At 36.7% G+C, this 16830-nt stretch overlaps 1 protein-coding gene and 1 long non-coding RNA gene across 2 annotated transcripts; both read right to left on the bottom strand.

The window, feature by feature from the left end:
• Window positions 1–9443: 9443 nt before the first annotated feature.
• LOC142161948 (uncharacterized) lies at window positions 9444–10027 on the bottom strand. The gene is made up of 2 exons (XR_012693709.1): window positions 9941–10027; window positions 9444–9844 (listed from the first exon to the last, which is right to left on the bottom strand). It is a non-coding gene; the product is annotated as an uncharacterized LOC142161948 (long non-coding RNA).
• Window positions 10028–10250: 223 nt separating this feature from the next.
• Window positions 10251–16372, bottom strand: LOC107828042 (thaumatin-like protein 1b). The gene is made up of 3 exons (XM_075218198.1): window positions 16053–16372; window positions 15251–15956; window positions 10251–11059 (listed from the first exon to the last, which is right to left on the bottom strand). Exons 1-3 carry the CDS (start codon window positions 16354–16356, stop codon window positions 10996–10998), a joined length of 1074 nt encoding a protein of 357 aa, XP_075074299.1. The 5' UTR covers window positions 16357–16372; the 3' UTR covers window positions 10251–10995.
• Between the last annotated feature and the right edge of the window lie 458 nt (window positions 16373–16830).

Genomic DNA, 16830 nt, shown 5'->3' with positions numbered 1-16830 from the left:
CGACGACCTTAGTCGTTGAACGCAGCAGCATGTCGACGACCATAGCTGCTTCAGCTGCGTCCGCCACTGTCCGTCGACCTCGCTACTCCATCATCTTCGTTTCTTCGTCGTTGTTTTGAATCGGTTAGTTGGTTTATGTTTCAAATTTCGTCCATATTTTTGTTCGTTGTTTTTCGGATCCAAAATCGATAAATGATTCAATTTTTGTTTTGTTTGTCCGTCGTTGAAATAATTTTTTTTAGTTTGTTCATATGTTTTGTTGAATTAATTTTCAGATTTCAAATGGAAATTTAATTAGTTGTTTTTCATATTTTTTTCATGTTTGCATTATTGTTTAGATAAATATTTGTTAGTTTAATGTTTGTTAGATTCAAACTGAAATATAATTAATTATTTCTTCAATTTGTTATGTATTTTTCCAGAAATTATTAATGTTGTTTGAATCATGTGAATCCGTCATGTGTGTTGCTTAAAAACAGATTTAGTTTATGTTCATCTTTGTTTGAAGTTCATGTTTAAATCCAGTGATTTAATGTGAGTTTATGTTTGTTTCTGATTTGTTGATTTAGTTTGAGTCATGTATTTTGTTGTTTGTATTGTTGTATCCTTGCTCATCCATTGATGGTCTAAATTAACCAGGATTGGTTCCCAATATAGTTGATTCATTCCATTAATTTTGAGTTGTGTTGTTCATCGTGTTTGTGTGATTTGTTGTTGAAGATTGTTGAGAAATTGGTCATCTTGACTATATTTTGGTTAAGTTATGATTAATTGATTGTTTAGAGCTGATGGGGGTAGTTTGGTAAATTACAGTACGTTCAGGGGTAGTTTGGTAATTGAACATTATTATAATTATTTATGTAGGCATGGAGGACAAAATATAATGGGGTGGTGTTTGATATAATTGTTTAACATAATGGGGGACAAAACATAATGTAGTGGAGGGGAATATTGTATTTGTTTATGTTAGGCATGTGGGACAAATTGTAATGGGTTGGGATGATGTATTTATTTAATGTAGGCATGGGGGACAAGGTTTAAAATAAAGAAAATATTAAGTAGTGGGGACAAAGCATGCCCTTCGGGGAATAATTTCGGGTTGAGGATTCAAGACTTGTCTTGCTATATATATATAGGGTCATTTGACACATTAAAGGGATTGGGAGATAAAGTTGAGGGACTTGAATTAGAGGAGTAGAACAAGACTTAGGGTTGGACATGATTGAGAGGATTTTAGAGATTATTATTGAGAAGACTTTTACACTTGAGAGCTGACAGACTTTTACACTTGAGAGAGCGTTTAGACTGAAAAAGAGAAAGACAACTTGAACTTCTACTTGAATAAATTCTGTTTGTCTTTTCTCGAGTGTTATTCAAAAATCAGTAAACTACTGCATCTTGTATCCATCTCTCTTCTGCTTTGACTGCGATTGCACTTTGGTATTGCTGATTTTTCAATCTGTTAATGGGTTATTCTACTGGTTGTCACTGGTTTGCGGTATTGCTGAACCTGTTGTTGCTGTGTTGTTATTGCTGCTGACTTCTCCTTATTTTGTTCTTGTACTACCATTTCCAGGTACACAATTGTACACTCTCGGCTTGAAGCGAAATGAAATATTAATCAGGCTCTTGTTCCTGTTGAATTCCTTTTGTTTAGATTTGTGTTCGAATAAAATTTTCCTTCCTTTGTATAAAAATGTAGTTGATTGATTAATGAGTAATGGGGTTGCATATGTATAACTTCTTCATCTAATAATATTAGTTTAAATTAATCAAAGTTGTTTTGATATTATTACCTATTTCATGTTCTAGTATTATTGAATAATAGAATATAGAATGAAAGCAGTTTTTCTTTGTACAAACTCGATCGCAATTTTTCATTCACATTAGCCGTAACTTAATAACTAATAAGTTACGTTTTTCAGCATGTAATTAATTGAGAAATTTTCTTTTATTTTTAGAGACAAACTTAATAGAAGAAATGTAGTCACTGCAGGTTTATCCTTTTAAATAAAATGAGACGAGCCTCGCCAAATAAAATGCACAGATTTCGGGGCCCTCACAAAATGTATGCTTTAATTACTTAGAACTCGGGATCGGCCGTTTAGCAAAATTCCACGGCTTTACCCAGAAATAATAATACGCTAATCGCTTTAGGCGCGTATTTTAATAATCTTACCTTCTTAAACTCGGGTGCACATTTATGTGGCCCAAATCCAAATCTCAACGGAGTCGAAATGTGTTTCTAATCACGGGTACATTGATTGTGACGTGGTTCGAGATGCGTGTCCATGACGTTGCAAATTCCTTTTAAAAATAAGAATGAGATGAGCCTCGCCGAATAAAAATACAAAATTACGGGGCCCTCAGTAAATATTTGCTTTAAAATTGCTTAGACTTCGGGATGGATCGTTTAGCAAAATTCCACGGCCCTACCCAAAGTAAATGATACGCTAGTCGCTTTAGGCGCGCCTTTAATAGTTTAATTTTCTAAAACTCGGGTGCACATTTATATGACCCAAATCCAAATCTCAACAGAGTTGAAATATGCCAACAACCACGGGTGCATTGATGTGACGTGGTTCGAGATGTGTTTCCACGATGTTGCAATTCTTGATAAAAATAAAAGTAAATGATAAAAGCGGTTAAAAGTTAAACATAGGTTCAACATGTATTAAATCAGATAATCAAGCCGAATATGACAGTTTGAGCGACCGTGCTAGAACCACGGAAATCGGGAATGCCTAACACCTTCTCCCGGGTTAACAGAATTCCTTATCCAGATTTCTGGTACGCAGACTGTAATATGGAGTCATTCTTTTCCTCGATTCGGGATTAAAATTGGTGACTTGGGACACCCTAAATCTCCCAAGTGGCTACTCTGAAATAAATAAACAAATCCCGTTTCGATTGTCCTTTAATTGGAAAAAACTCCCTACGCCCTCGCGGGTATGTAAAAAGGAGGTGTGACAATACCCATGGTCAGATATCCATATTTTAAAATTTAATTTTTGAATTAAAATTTTACTAACGATTTTAGATGATAGGCAAAACGCTAACCCGTACTAAATGATGAGTCACGACCTGCAAGGCACGTGGAATAAATTAAACTTCCTGGCCTAGGTTTACAATTATTCTAATAGAAATTCAAACGGGTTAAGCAGTCTTCATCTATAATCGTACCTCCGAGTCTCGTATGTTTTTCCTTTGCAAGGAAAGGACAAATGAGAGGAACAATCAAGTGCTCGAGGCTTCATACTTCAACACTCAAAAATTTGGGGGACTACATAATATACACGGGCATGTGTATAAGGAAAGGCAAAGAAGATTAAGCCCTGAAAAGTTCACTCATTGAATGAGTCAAATGCAGAGCAAAGTCACGAGCTAAGGCCAAAGAAAAACCTTATCATAGTTAGGGTAAAGACTATGTACTGAAACGGGTTATAGATAAAAACCTCGTGTTTATTACTTTTTTTAAATCTGTTACAAGAAAAACAGTTACGAGAAAGTTATAGATGTGATTCAAATGCGTGTAAAGTGTTATTCAAAACTAGCCAAAGTTCAAATAAAAACTTGTCAAATTTATTTCAAAGAAACATGTATATTCCTATTTCTTTTATTGTATGTTAACACCATTATGAAGTTGAGACGTCTTCTTCATTAAGTGTCGAATATAAAAGGTCCCTCTTTTATAAAATTCATGATTAATGTAAATATTCATGAAGTTAATAGAAGCATTTTTAAAGAATAAAAATGCAAATTATTCTATAAGTCCTTAAAAATAAAGGCAAGAATAAACTAAACGGAAGTTCAAGAGTTTATACAAATTTCCCCATGAAAGGTCCGGGGACTTGTATTTCCAAAACAAACCCTCAAATGAGACCAAGGGTTTTACCACAATTTTCCCAAAAAAACAAAACAACACAAAGAAATTCAAATGACTTAAACTTATCACTAAGAAGATGTAGGAACTGAAATAAGTGCATCAACAGCAGCGGGCTCAACTTGGTTTGCAGCAGAGGGCTCAACTGGGCTTGAAGGAGTTGAGATACCCGTATCAACTTCAACATTCACGGAAGTTTCAGCCACAGGAGAAGGAAAATCTTGAGTTTGCTGAGCCTTCTCAATAGTTTCATTGATTTTAGCTAACTCAGATTCCAAGTTAAAAGTCTCCTGGCTAGCTTCAACTAAGGTATCACAACGAGAATTTAAAAATGCCCAACTCACTTCAATGGCAGATTTATCCTCAAGGATTTCATAATTCCTTTCCTAGTCAGCAATTTCATTCTTTAATTTCTCATTTTTAGCTAAGGCAGAAGTGTAAGAAGCTTAAAGAGAGGCATAGGAACTTTCCAAGGCACAAACCTTATCAGAAGAAGCTCGGAGGTCTTCTTGTGGTTGAGTCAAATTCTGCACGAGCTCTCTAGCATAAGCCTCTTTCTCACCCAAGAGAGTCTTCAACTCTCTAATCTCTTCATTTGCCTTGGACAGCTGCTCGGAGAAAGAGGTTTCAAGACGAGCCTTTTCTTTATTCGCTTGACTTGAGGAAACCTTTTCAACTGCCAACGCTGAAGTCAAGGCCCGCACCTGCTGCTCCAAGGTACTCTTACTTTCTTCTAAGTACTCAACATCAATCTGAAGGCTTTCATACTATTCCTTCCAATTGCACGCCTTTAATTGAAAATCACACACTAATTGCTCTGAGAGGGCAACCCTTTTCATCATCTCCGTGCCGATAAAATTGGCCTATAAAAAAAAGAAAAGGAAGGGTAATGAGAATCTCAAAGATAGAAAAAATTTAAAGCACATCAAAGGAAAAAAGAGAAGAGGAATACCTTTAGAGAAACGTGCACAATATCATTCATCAAAGTCAAGGAGCTATGGCTTTCTAGCTTGGCTCTTTCAATTGGTCCAATTAAGGGCTTTAGCCATACATATGCTTGACCCGATTTCCTTAAGAGATTTCCCTCAGCGGGGACTTCAATGATCACTTGCCTTATAGCACCACTCTTACTTGAGGAGCCAACTTTAGCACGGTGAATGATTGGGGGAGGACTTGTTGAAGGAGGGACAGTAGAAGTAGTAAAGACAGTCTGGGGAGGAATGGAAACAGCCGAGATCGGCAAAGAAGGAGTCATAGACACGGGTATAGAAAAAGAAGCCAGAGGTGCTTCATCCAAAACTGGGCCTAAGCCTTCACCACCAAACCCGCAGATAAAAAGCTTCTCAATAGAGTCATGAGCAACAGCGAGAGCAACATCATCGTCAAGAATCACCACCGGTGCCTCAACAGACTCGGTAAGGGGAATAAAACGGCCAGGGGGATGCTTCTTCTTCATCATCAGAAATGATGCGTCTTCGAGCTTGTGGCCTTGTTACCAAAGAGCCCCCGTCTTCCTCTTCTTCAGAATCTTGTTCATCCACGGCTTTTCTCTTCGATGAAGAACTCAAGATTATTTTTTGGGCCCTTTCCAAAGAGATACGAGAAACGCGACCGCCTCAGCAGTAACTCCTCGAATAGCAAATCCTGATAGAAAGAAGGATTGAAATTAGTTCAGAGAAATAAAAAAAAATATGTAAGATAAAATAAAAGCTCTTACCATGAGTTTTTACTTTCCAACCAAATCGTTGGGAAAGAATCTTCTAAGATCTACCATCGATTGGAGCAATCTTCAATAGCTTTTCTACCCAATCACGAAAATTGGGAACATCTTCCATAACTCTCATGGTTGCTGAAAAAGAAAAGCAAAATTAGAAGATAAATCAACAAACTTGAAGAAAAAGGTACGAAAAAGTCGGAAGACTCACGTGCAAAATTCCACTTCTCAGGGAAGGGAATGTTCTCATCACCCACTAAACCAACAGTGGGGGCAGCAACAAACCTGGCATACCAGCCACGGTCTTTGTCATCTTCAGGGCTCACCAAAACTCTTTTGCTCCTGACTACTAGTGTAAAAACACCATTGCGAAAGAGTCTAGGGGAGTAAAGGTGGATCAGATGTGGGAAAGTAAAAGGCACACTGGCTGTGTTGGTCAAATGTTTCAAACAGGCCACAACCCTCCATATTATTGGGCCAATTTGATCCAAGCAAACATCAAAGAAGCGACAGAACTCAAGGATAACAGGGTCAATAGCTGGTTTAAATCCTAAAGTTAAAGGGTATGTATAAACAAAGGAAAATTCGGTTAAGTAGGAAGTAATTCTTTGATTCGGATTGGGAATGATAATAGGAAAATCATGACTCCAATGGTAGTTTCTACGAACTATAGAAATTAAACCTTCAGTAATTTGAGTGGGATAGATATCGGCACGATCTAAAGCAGATACTTGGTTTCTAAGAGACTCTCTGTCATGATAAAAAGATAGTTCCACAGGAACTATCTCCTCTACTAGAGGTTCAGAAGATTCCTTACTTCTAGAAGAAGATCTGTGTGAAAGAGAACCTCTAGTTCTAGAAGAAGGGCCAAAACTAGGCGAAGGAAGAGAAGAACCACGCAAGGATGAAGATCCTAAATTACGAAGCCTACCTTCTCTTCTGCTCCTATTGGGGACATCAGGGCAGTTATCAACTATGGGGACCTTTCTAGGGTTAGGGTTTGATGAAGACATGATAGTACGAGGAAGAAACAAACAAAGATTCAAGAACTGAATATTTTGAAAACTTTATGTGATAAAGACAAAGAAGAAAACTATATTTATGCTACGAAACAACTGTCAAAGGAAAAGGTGCACTGATGGAAAGGTCATAATGAGAACTGACGCTTCGTGATTAGTGAAGCTGCGAAAAAATCCTAAAAAGCGCTGCAAAGTTGCAGATCCAGTAAAAGGGTGCCACGCGTGAAGAACATTAAATGGAAGTAACAAATAAAGCGTTGATTCTGTCATAGCATTAAGGGTGACAAAAATTCTCGCCTTAATGAAATTCACTTCCCAAATATTCAATTGATGAATAAATGGCAAGTGAGGGGACTATCTGTATTGGGAAAAATTGAGTTTACATATTAAAGTGATATAAAGATGACGTGTTATGACACGTAGACTGGTCAAAGAGTTATGATTGGCAAAGAGGCACGAGTTGCAACAGATACGAGCAAAGGCAAAGGAAGAGGCACGAGCGGTTATTCAAAAGACTCATCGCCCGTACCTATTTAAGTCCAAGAATCAAGGGGAATGAATCTGACAGTTCATGGGAGTACAGATACAGTACTTAATGAGCCTTAAATACTAAAAACGTTAGAGAATCTGTATTAAATACAATGATTATGTAACGTAGCATTTAAATTGCCCATAATAGCCTTATTATGACAAAGGCAAAATACATATCTCCAAAGTAGCTATAAAAGGGAGAAAATGGATCAATTGTACACACACAAAATATTATCTGAATATACCGATTTACTTATTTTTCTTCTGATGATCTTATTGCTAGCCAAATTACTTTCTCATATATTCTTTTGATTATCAGTAACCCGAGTTCTTCTAAATTAAAGCTTTCACCAAAATCTCATTTTTTGGTTAAACAATTATAATGACTGGAAAATAGCTATTTGTGAATTTTATCTCATTTCTAAACATCACTTACATAATTTAACCATTTAATATTAATTTTATTTTCCCCATTCGCCCCCCACCGTCAACTTCCTCTGCTAATTGCATTTCTCTTCGTTCTTTTAAGGGAACTTCTCAATTGTTTTCCATACCTCTTTTCTATCTATCAATGTCGAAGCCAGAAATTTCATTTAGAGTGTTCAAACTTGAAATAAGTAAAAAATTACAGATAAAGACTATTTAATATATGTTATATACCATTAAAATCTAATATTTTACCTATATATACAGTGTAATTTTTCGACGAAGGGTGGTCAGTTAGCTCTATGTACCTTCGCCACTGCTATCTATTGTAGATGTAGAATATCTCCATCATGCGATACACATCTAGAAAAATACCTCCACCAAAAAAAAAAAATTAAGGAAAAATATAAGGCATATTTCTGATAGCCCACTAAACGTTTATTTTACTTCTTAAGCGAATAAATAGGTAAAACGGACATAAGTGGATTAGATAAAACAATCAATTTTGCGCCAATCCGAATAAGTTAAATTAAATTATACAATTTAACGATACTTATGAATCAACAATATCCCACTCCATCCATAACCCATTTCATTCAATTAGAGAAATACATGAATGGCCATTTTTTAGGTCATTTCTATCGTTAGAGTTCGCTAGATATAACGTGAAAATAGCACGGGCTAGCCAGTTTTCGAACTGGTAATTAAAAAATAGTCAGTGTTTATAAAGTCATTGAAAAATAGTAACTATTTTGCTACAACACGGAAAGTTCCAGCATAATATACTGGAGATTGGTGCACCTATGTATGAACTTCCACCATGTTGGAACTCCAACACATGGAAAGTTACAACATAATATACTGGAGATTGGAGCACATGTGTATGAACTTGCAGCATATTATGCTGGACCAGTATATTATGCTGGAATATTTTCCGGATTTTAAACAGTGTTTTCGTTCAAATTTATCTTTACATGAAAAATGACTAAATTTCGATTACTTTTGAAACTGTGGCTATTTTTCAATTACCACTTGTAAATATAGCTATTTTTGAATTTCACCGAGATATAACAGCAAAAAAAGAAAGAAAATCATCCAATACGAACATAATTTTAAAAGGAGTATTATCACTTTTAACCCGCGCCAGAAACTATTTACATCTGGTAGTCGAAAAAGTATAATTTTTGTATATAGCATACAAAATGTATATATATACAAAAAATATACAAATATTTATACATTTTTTGACTATTATTTTTACAACGGGGATACAATGTCATTCTTCCTTTTAAAAATGGCTTCAAAATTGGCCATACTATGCAAATTTTCCAAAGCAAGCAGGCTTTGGATCTAAGCCCATCGGCTTAGGAATCGAATTGAGTTTGTCTTCAATTCAATGATCCGAGCATCTTAACACCATTTTATTATAATATTCCATGTTGAATATGAAACTCCATGATAATGACTATATCTTAATTATAGGGCTAAATAGTGGCTAGATTAGTAAATCACCAGTCACCATTAAAACATAGTTTACCAGTAAAGCTACAAGTAATCAAGCAACCAAATGTTGCAGTCTCAGAAACTAAGAATTTGTCTCCAAACACCTCTTTTAGAAACTGATTCTTATTACTGTTAATACGCTGGCTTTTATATGAACCAACAATATGTAAGAAGTTCTGAGCTCAGCTGAGAGTAAAAACAGGTAATGAAAGGAAGAAAACAATGTTGCATTAATAGGCCATATATATGAACCTTCACTCCATTTAAGCTCTCATCACAGTCCAATATTGTATAAAACCAATCAAATAACCAAAACTGTACGAAATGTCTATTTCTATTCTAAGCAGCTCAACAATCCTATTATGTACCTTCAACATGTTCAAAAAATGTTTTGATTTGTCCACCACATTACCACTACCTTTACAAACTCCAAAAAACAAAACAAAATATAGAAAGGGAGGCATAAATCTGTTTTCTGAACCAACTAAAAACATTTTAAGACTTTTTTGCCTCATTGCTCGACATGCCCATGACATTACACTATGGACCCTTCCAAGCACCAAAAGCAATGGAGAGCAAAATGTAAAGCAAAAATGAAAAAGTTGCAGATTTATAAGAAGCTACAAGCTCATATACACAATTATTGTCATTTGTTACCGACGAGTTCCCCACCGAAACAAGGTAGCACATGATTTTACATGAGAGAGATTGATAGCATTTGGGTACGTAAACAAAATCCCCAGCTTCAACTTCTGTTTGTAAATTAGCCTGAAAGTTGCCCATTAAGGTCAGTCACAATATTCACAAGTGCAATATTGCTGACACCATATGGTGCAATAAAAGATGGTCGGATGGATGACTCACCACTTCGATGATGCCTTCCAATGTACATCATTGTTTTATTAACCAGTGGCAGCTCAGCTGGATCCTTCCTCAATCCTAGCACTTCCACTTGTTTGATCATGTGGAACATCAGATTGTTGTTATTTCATTCCTTTGCAAGTGAAAAACACCATTTGGGAATGTACGAGTAGCAAAGTAGGGACGTCAGTGATGATCTTGAGACATATTTCTTGGAAAAATAATTCTAAAGTTTTGTTAGGTTTGAGAAAAAATACAAGGAATTTTAGAAAGTTGGAATGTAATGATAGTATCTATAAGATGTTATGCTTTAGGCAATACTATTGGATAAACATGTTCTTACGGGCAGTAGATGCATCTAGTAAACCCTCAACACTTTGAAATTTGAACTTGTGGTATTTGAACTTGTGGTATGTCATTTAACTCTCTTAATGCAAAGGGTCTCAACAAAATCATACTTTTTACTATTCAACTTGAAGATCGTGTATAAAATGTTAGCTAATGGTTTGCTTTTTAAATCTGTTTTACACTTTTGATGTAACGTGTTTCCTGATGTATCATATTGATTTTTCAGCAGATAACTTTATCATTTTGAAGAGAACTTTCCAACAACTACTTTTAAGTACCCTTAAACTATTCAAATGTCACGATCGTCATAGATATGTCTTAAACTAAGTAAAAATTAACCTTACTGCTTTTTTTCTTTTGGGGATAAGATTTTGCTTTGATTATTATTCCCATTTTCTTCGTACTTTTAACAATAAGAAGTTGTAATTACTTTTTATTTAGTTTGTACATAAAGAAATTTTATTTCAGAAATAACCAACGTCCAAGTTCACACCGCCATTTAGTGCCTTGATTCTCGTACATGAACTCTGGCACTCCTGAGACAGAGGAAGTATGTTTTTTCTTACAATTGACCCAATAGACGTGGCAGATATTGCTTACCCTTCCATTAATTTGAGTTCACAGTTCTGTTTAATTTTTGCTACAAGTATTAATTAATCCGAGTTTACAAGATCATCCGAGTTCTTCTGGGCATTCAAATGGAACTTCTTCTAAACTCTTTTTGTGCAAAGTGCAAGGACCACCTTGGGCGTACATTTGCTGCACGACTTAAACCTGATCAAAAGAAATACAAGGCACACATGCTCACAGTTTACTAGAACTTCTTAGACTGGGAAAAGGAACCTAAGTTGCGGAGTTCCAATGCAGCAATAATTTGTAAAGCTGAAAGCTGAGAGAAAAACGAGATCAAGGTTTTACCATATACATTTTTCTTAACCAGCGACAATAAAAGGATTTTAGTTAATTCTCCTAAATTACAGGAATCTTGGTTTCGTAGGAGAAAGAGAAAAGCAAGGAGCAGCCAATGATAATATCTGATTGTAGTCCTTTGACATCCTAGATATGTCTCTAAAATTAAGTTACCTGAAAACTGTCTTACCAGAAAAATTCAAACTAATCAATATGCACAAGGATAATACACAGAACCCATGCTCTAGATCTTAATGAGAAAGCCTATATTTTTAGCACTTATTATCTTTCCTAATCCATATGCCAAAGACATGCAACAAGAAGGATGTGAATGTAATTCTTTCGACATTTAGCTCAACATTAACCCCAGACCCCACTAATGGGATTCTACGTGGGATTCTACTAGGTTGTTATTGTATTTAGCTCAAAATTAAGTTGGTGAAGTAAGACCAATGTTGGCTTTGGAAGTTACAAGTGGTTACTCCATGGGAAATTGTGTTCGGAAGAAGGGCAAGAAATAGGAGAATCATAAGGAATGAGGAGTCAGGGCTCCTAAAGTTTTCGAACACCAAAAGCAAGTTTTGGGAACAAGTACTCTGCGACATTGACAGTGCAGGAGAACTGGCTCGATTTACCAGTTCTGGAAAGAAAAGTGTTCTGTACTATAACCTGAACCCCGCAACGTTCCAATAAACCCTCATATCCACCAATATGGTCTTTAAATGGGTAAGCCGCTTCATCGAATGGGTCACAAATTATGAGATATATGAATCGGTCACAGATTATGAGAATCGGTGACAAGTTTTTATTTTTTATCAGAAGAATTCAGTGACAAGCTAGCGGAATGCTATACAGCGATGGATGATCTGTGGGCTCAGACAATCCCTGTCCATTGTTCACTAGTTGCCAGAGGGGACTGGGCTTGGCAGCCAACTGCAAGCAAGATAAATGATTGCAGAGCTCTCATGAGCAAAATGACAAACTGCCTTATCAAAACCATGTACACAAGGGGTTGAAAAAAGAAGACAGACTAGTGGTGTGTGAGGCTGTTAGAGATCAAATTTTGCATTTGAGGGTAATTTTACTAGCTTTTGAAGCTATCTCAAAACTGAAAGTTAATCTGTCAAAGAGTAATGTTTATGCTGTGAATATATCGAAAAAGTGACTGGAATGAAGAAGTAGCTGGAATTTTGGGATGCCACATTGATAGGTTTCCTGCAGTATATCTCGATCCTCCTCAAGGGGCCAAGCAGAGGGATCAAGCAATGTGGCAAGGACTAGAGTGTTGGATAGGTGTGAGAAAAAATTCTCTCTGGAAGAAGCAATATTTATCTTTTGGGGGCAGGCTTACACTTGTGAGTACTGTTCTTGATGGCATGCCTACTTACTTAATTTCCCTCATTCCCATTCCAGTAAGTGTAGAGAGGAAAATTAAAAGATTGAGGAGCAGCTTTTTATGGGAAGAAAATTCAGGAAAAAACGTAATTTCATTTAGCTAGATGGCAAGACGTGATGGTATCCAGAAAGGGAGGAGGAATGGGAGAGAAGAATCTCAGGTTGCATAATAAAAGCCTGATGTATAATGGCTTTGGAGATACAACAAGGATAAATTTGCGCTATGGAAGGAGATTATCAACACTAAATTTGGCAAAGTGGACTGCTGGAATCCAAATCCTACTTTACCAGCAAATAAAGTGACAATTTGGAAAAACATCAGTAAGTTAAGGAGGGATTTTCATACAAATGTCAAGCTGAAGGTAGGGAATGGTGCAAGGATAAGATTCGGGGTAGATAAAGGTATAGGTTATGAGAGACTAGGAGATAGGTTTCCTATTTTATATAACCTCTCTGTGCGCAAAGATTGTGTGGTTTCAGAGTGTTACTTTGAAGCTGGTTGAAATATGCAGTTTAGAAGGGATTTTAATGATTGGGAAATAGATGAGATCAGTCAGTTGTTAGCTATTTTAGAACCCCTCAAACTGGATAGTTCGAAGAATGATTCACAGGTGTGGCTGGCAAACAATGAAGGAATCTTCACAGTACGTAGCTGCTATATGTGTTTAAGGAAAATTTGAATATTTGGAAGGAGGCATGGCCCTGGAAGATAATATGGAAGACTAAACCACCATCAAAGATCGGGGCTGTCGTTTTATGTTTATTTGGCGTGCACTGAGTGACGCCTAGAGATGTGCAAAGTTTACTGTCAAGCTGGCAAGCACAAAAGATTGCAGGAAACAGAAAGAAAATTTGGAGAACCGCTCCTTTATGCATCTTATGGAGTATATGGTGGGAAAGGAATAGGAGGTGTTTTGATGGATAGAGGAAGCAAATAGCAGTTGTCAAGTATAATTGTTTATAAAATCTGTTTCAAAGGTGTAAGGAGAGGACAGTAGAAGACTTCTCTGATGTTTTAGACTTCTTAGATTCATTGAGATGAGTGTACTTAATTGCTATATGGTGATTTCTGTACTGTTTTAAATTTGTTTTTACAGTACCATGTTGGTACTTGCCTTAATAATATTTACTTATCTTATAAATAAATAAATAAGTGTGACATTGAGACGGAGTTAGCAACCCTGACTAACTCCAAGCATGCAGGTGTGGGCTTTAAAGAAATATAAAAATTATATTAAATTGAAATATTCCCACTTTACTCTTGTTAATAGTCACTCTCAAGCCACTTCCTCTTTCCCTTCCTTAATCTCCAGATTTGCATCCACTCCTCGAATCTCTCCTTTATATCAAGTGTATATTCCTTCATAAATGCATATGCTCCAATCCTATGAAGGACAATTTTTTTTTTTTTTTGATAACAAATACCTAAGCGCAAGCAGAACTTTCAAGACTTTACGACTATTCCGGACTAGATATTTATAGGCTTGGGAATGTGTTGAATGAACAATTCCTGATTAGGTGCCACAAGGCTAGAGAATTTAGCTCCTGGAGATACCACTAGGCTGGGAATCTAACTTTCCTGCCTGGTAACAACTACAAAATATTCAGCCATTCCTCTTGATGTGCTTCAAAGAGTCTTCATAGCATGCTCAGCAACTACCTTTAGTCTTTGATGAAGAATATCATTTTTAAGTTATATTGACAATTAGTTAGCGGCATATGAGGTACAACTATCAGCATAGATTGGAAGTCAATAAATGTCTCACGTCATAAACTCCAGTATCAGATGCTCGATAAACTATGAATATGGACCCCCGTAGAACTTATTAGTACTCAATAGAAATTTCATTTAAAAAGGGGAACCTTGGCGTAACTGGTAAAATTGTTGTCATGTGACCAGAAGGTCACGGGTTCAAGCAATGGAAACAACCTCTTGCAAAAATGCAGGGTAAGGCTGCGTACAATAGACCCGTGTGGTCCGGCCCTTCCTGGACCCCGCGCATAGTGGGAGCTTAGTGCATCAGGCTGCCCCTAGAAATTTCATTTGAATATCCATACTTTAGATCATTTTAGTCAATCAATCAATCCACTATGCCTTAATTCTACATTAGTTGAAGTCGGCTATATATATTCTCTACACCTGTTCCATTTTATTGAGTTACATAAATGGAACTCGTTACTCATTTAATACCACACTGAGGCCGATTTAGCACGTGCTTAGGCAGACTTTGCCAACTAAAGCTTTCTATCATAATTTAACTATTATTCCCTCCGATTCATTTTATATGGCATTGTTTGACTGAGAGGGAGTTTAAGAACGAAAGAAACACTTTTGACATATACTTAAACATGCCATGACATTATTTTGGCGACCAGAGTCGGATCCAGGATTCAAACTCTATGGGTTCAACTACTAAGATTTTTAGCATTAAACCCATTATATTTTTAAAGTTATGGGTTCATATCTACTATTTTTTGAATTTGAATAAATTTTTGTACATAGATTTTCAACTATAGAAAGATGTAACACAGAGAGTATTATGCTGAATATCAACTTAACCCACCATTTATATATAACTAGTACCTATAAAAATCACATAACTAGCAAAAATCTTCCAATAACTAGGAATCAAAATAGGAAGGGCGTAAAAGTAAATTCACCTGGTATAAGGGAGAGGGCAGAAGATGATCAAGTAATCAGCAGAGGCACAAGTGAAGGTACTAGTCTTGTCGTCATAAGCATAACTGTAAGAGCGTGGGCACGCGTGTTTGAAGAAAAGCGAGTAGATCGAAGGCTGACACGTGTCAGGCGTATTGTGCGCTTCGCTACAACAGTATATTGGATCATTAAACGCCAAACACGCGCTCTTACAACCAACGCTCTCACTGTGACTCCCTTTCCCACTCGCAACCCTCAAATCTCTAGGACACGCGCCGTTCAAGTCCACTAAACATCCCGTAGCACTGCATCCCCCTCTTGTACCTCCTTTAGCAACTATAAGCATAGGAAGGTTGTACCCATCCACAAGACTGACGTCATAAAAATCCAAACCCTGGTCACCGTTAAGTGTAAACTCAGCTAAAGTCGCCGGCGGTATAGCGCCGCCTCCGGCGCACTCCACCTTCCCGGAGCCGCAATCTCCAGTGACGCAAGTAAATTTACCACCGTTTGAGGGGTCGTTCGAGCAGAGGGTCCGACCCCAAACCCGACCCGACCAAGACCTGGGCATTTTGAGAGTCTTAGATTTGCCACTCTTGAGAGTAAACCCGGTTGGGTTAACGGGTGCTCTGTCAGCTCCGGTTAATACTCCGGGCCATACTGTGTGACGGCACTTGTTGACTATCTTGAAAGTAGTTGACTGCACCTCTGTAAAAAAAGTTAAATTTTTTATAATCAAGAACCAAAAATAAAGATTAAGATTAACAGGAATTAGAAGGAAACTGATTAGTGATTATTGATTACCTGATAAGAGAGAGAAAGTGATGAGAAGAAGAAAGAGAAAGATGGGGGTGATGAGAAGACGATCCATTGGTGATGAGTAGTGGGAAGTTAGTGGAAATTGTGAGTGTTTGATTGATTTTGAGGTTTCAAAGATGTTACCTTTTTGTTTTTCATTTTCGTTTTCTATTGGATTTTTGAGGTCCAGAGGAATAAAGAAAGGAAAAGTTGATACAGTGAAGAAACAGCGCGAAAAAAATAGAAAGATAGGGAGGCACTGAGGTAGGGAGAAATCAGAAAAGGAAAGATATTGTGAGGGTTTTGGCATCTTTTTTCACTTTCCTTTTATATTCCACTTTCAATTTTTACGGGGTACTTTTGCTCAAATGGAAGATTTGGATTCTACTGAAAATGGTTACTTCTCAAGTTGTGACTTTGTGTGTTGCTCTTTTATCTTTTTTGAATTGAGAAACATGCTCTTTGTCCTTCGGAATAGGGATAAGATCTGCATACACATTAGTCTCCTCAAACTTCACTAATATAATTATACTAGGCTGTTATTGTTATTGTTGTTACTCGTACGGTATACCATGTAGTATGATCGGCATGGAGGGAGGAATTGCATTCATTATTTTTCATCTTAGGCCCATACAGTTCGGTAATTCAGCAAAGATCGACACACATTACAAAGTAATAATCAATAATCACTTCCAAACTCGAACGGCATTTTTACGTACTTCGTGCCAAATCTAAATTCCCAGAAGTAGCGGTATCACCGCCAAAAACTATGGCAGAATAGTAA

The sequence above is a fragment of the Nicotiana tabacum genome, chromosome 7 (genome assembly GCF_000715075.1).
Source record: "Nicotiana tabacum cultivar K326 chromosome 7, ASM71507v2, whole genome shotgun sequence".
In the NCBI taxonomy this organism is placed as follows: Eukaryota; Viridiplantae; Streptophyta; class Magnoliopsida; order Solanales; family Solanaceae; genus Nicotiana; species Nicotiana tabacum.
The sequence above is the reverse complement of the archived record's forward strand: the minus strand, read 5'-3'. Positions and strand labels throughout refer to the sequence as shown.

Excerpts from the sequence above, each read along its gene's own strand:
- LOC107828042 (XM_075218198.1), bottom strand. The coding sequence starts at position 16,356 with ATGCCAAAACCCTCACAATATCTTTCCTTTTCTGATTTCTCCCTACCT. Across the intron at positions 15,957-16,052 it reads CACTTTCTCTCTCTTATCAG|AGGTGCAGTCAACTACTTTC; the intron begins GTAATCAATAAT and ends CTTTTTTTACAG. Across the intron at positions 11,060-15,250 it reads TGCCCTCTCCCTTATACCAG|GTTTAAGTCGTGCAGCAAAT; the intron begins GTGAATTTACTT and ends TCTTTTGATCAG.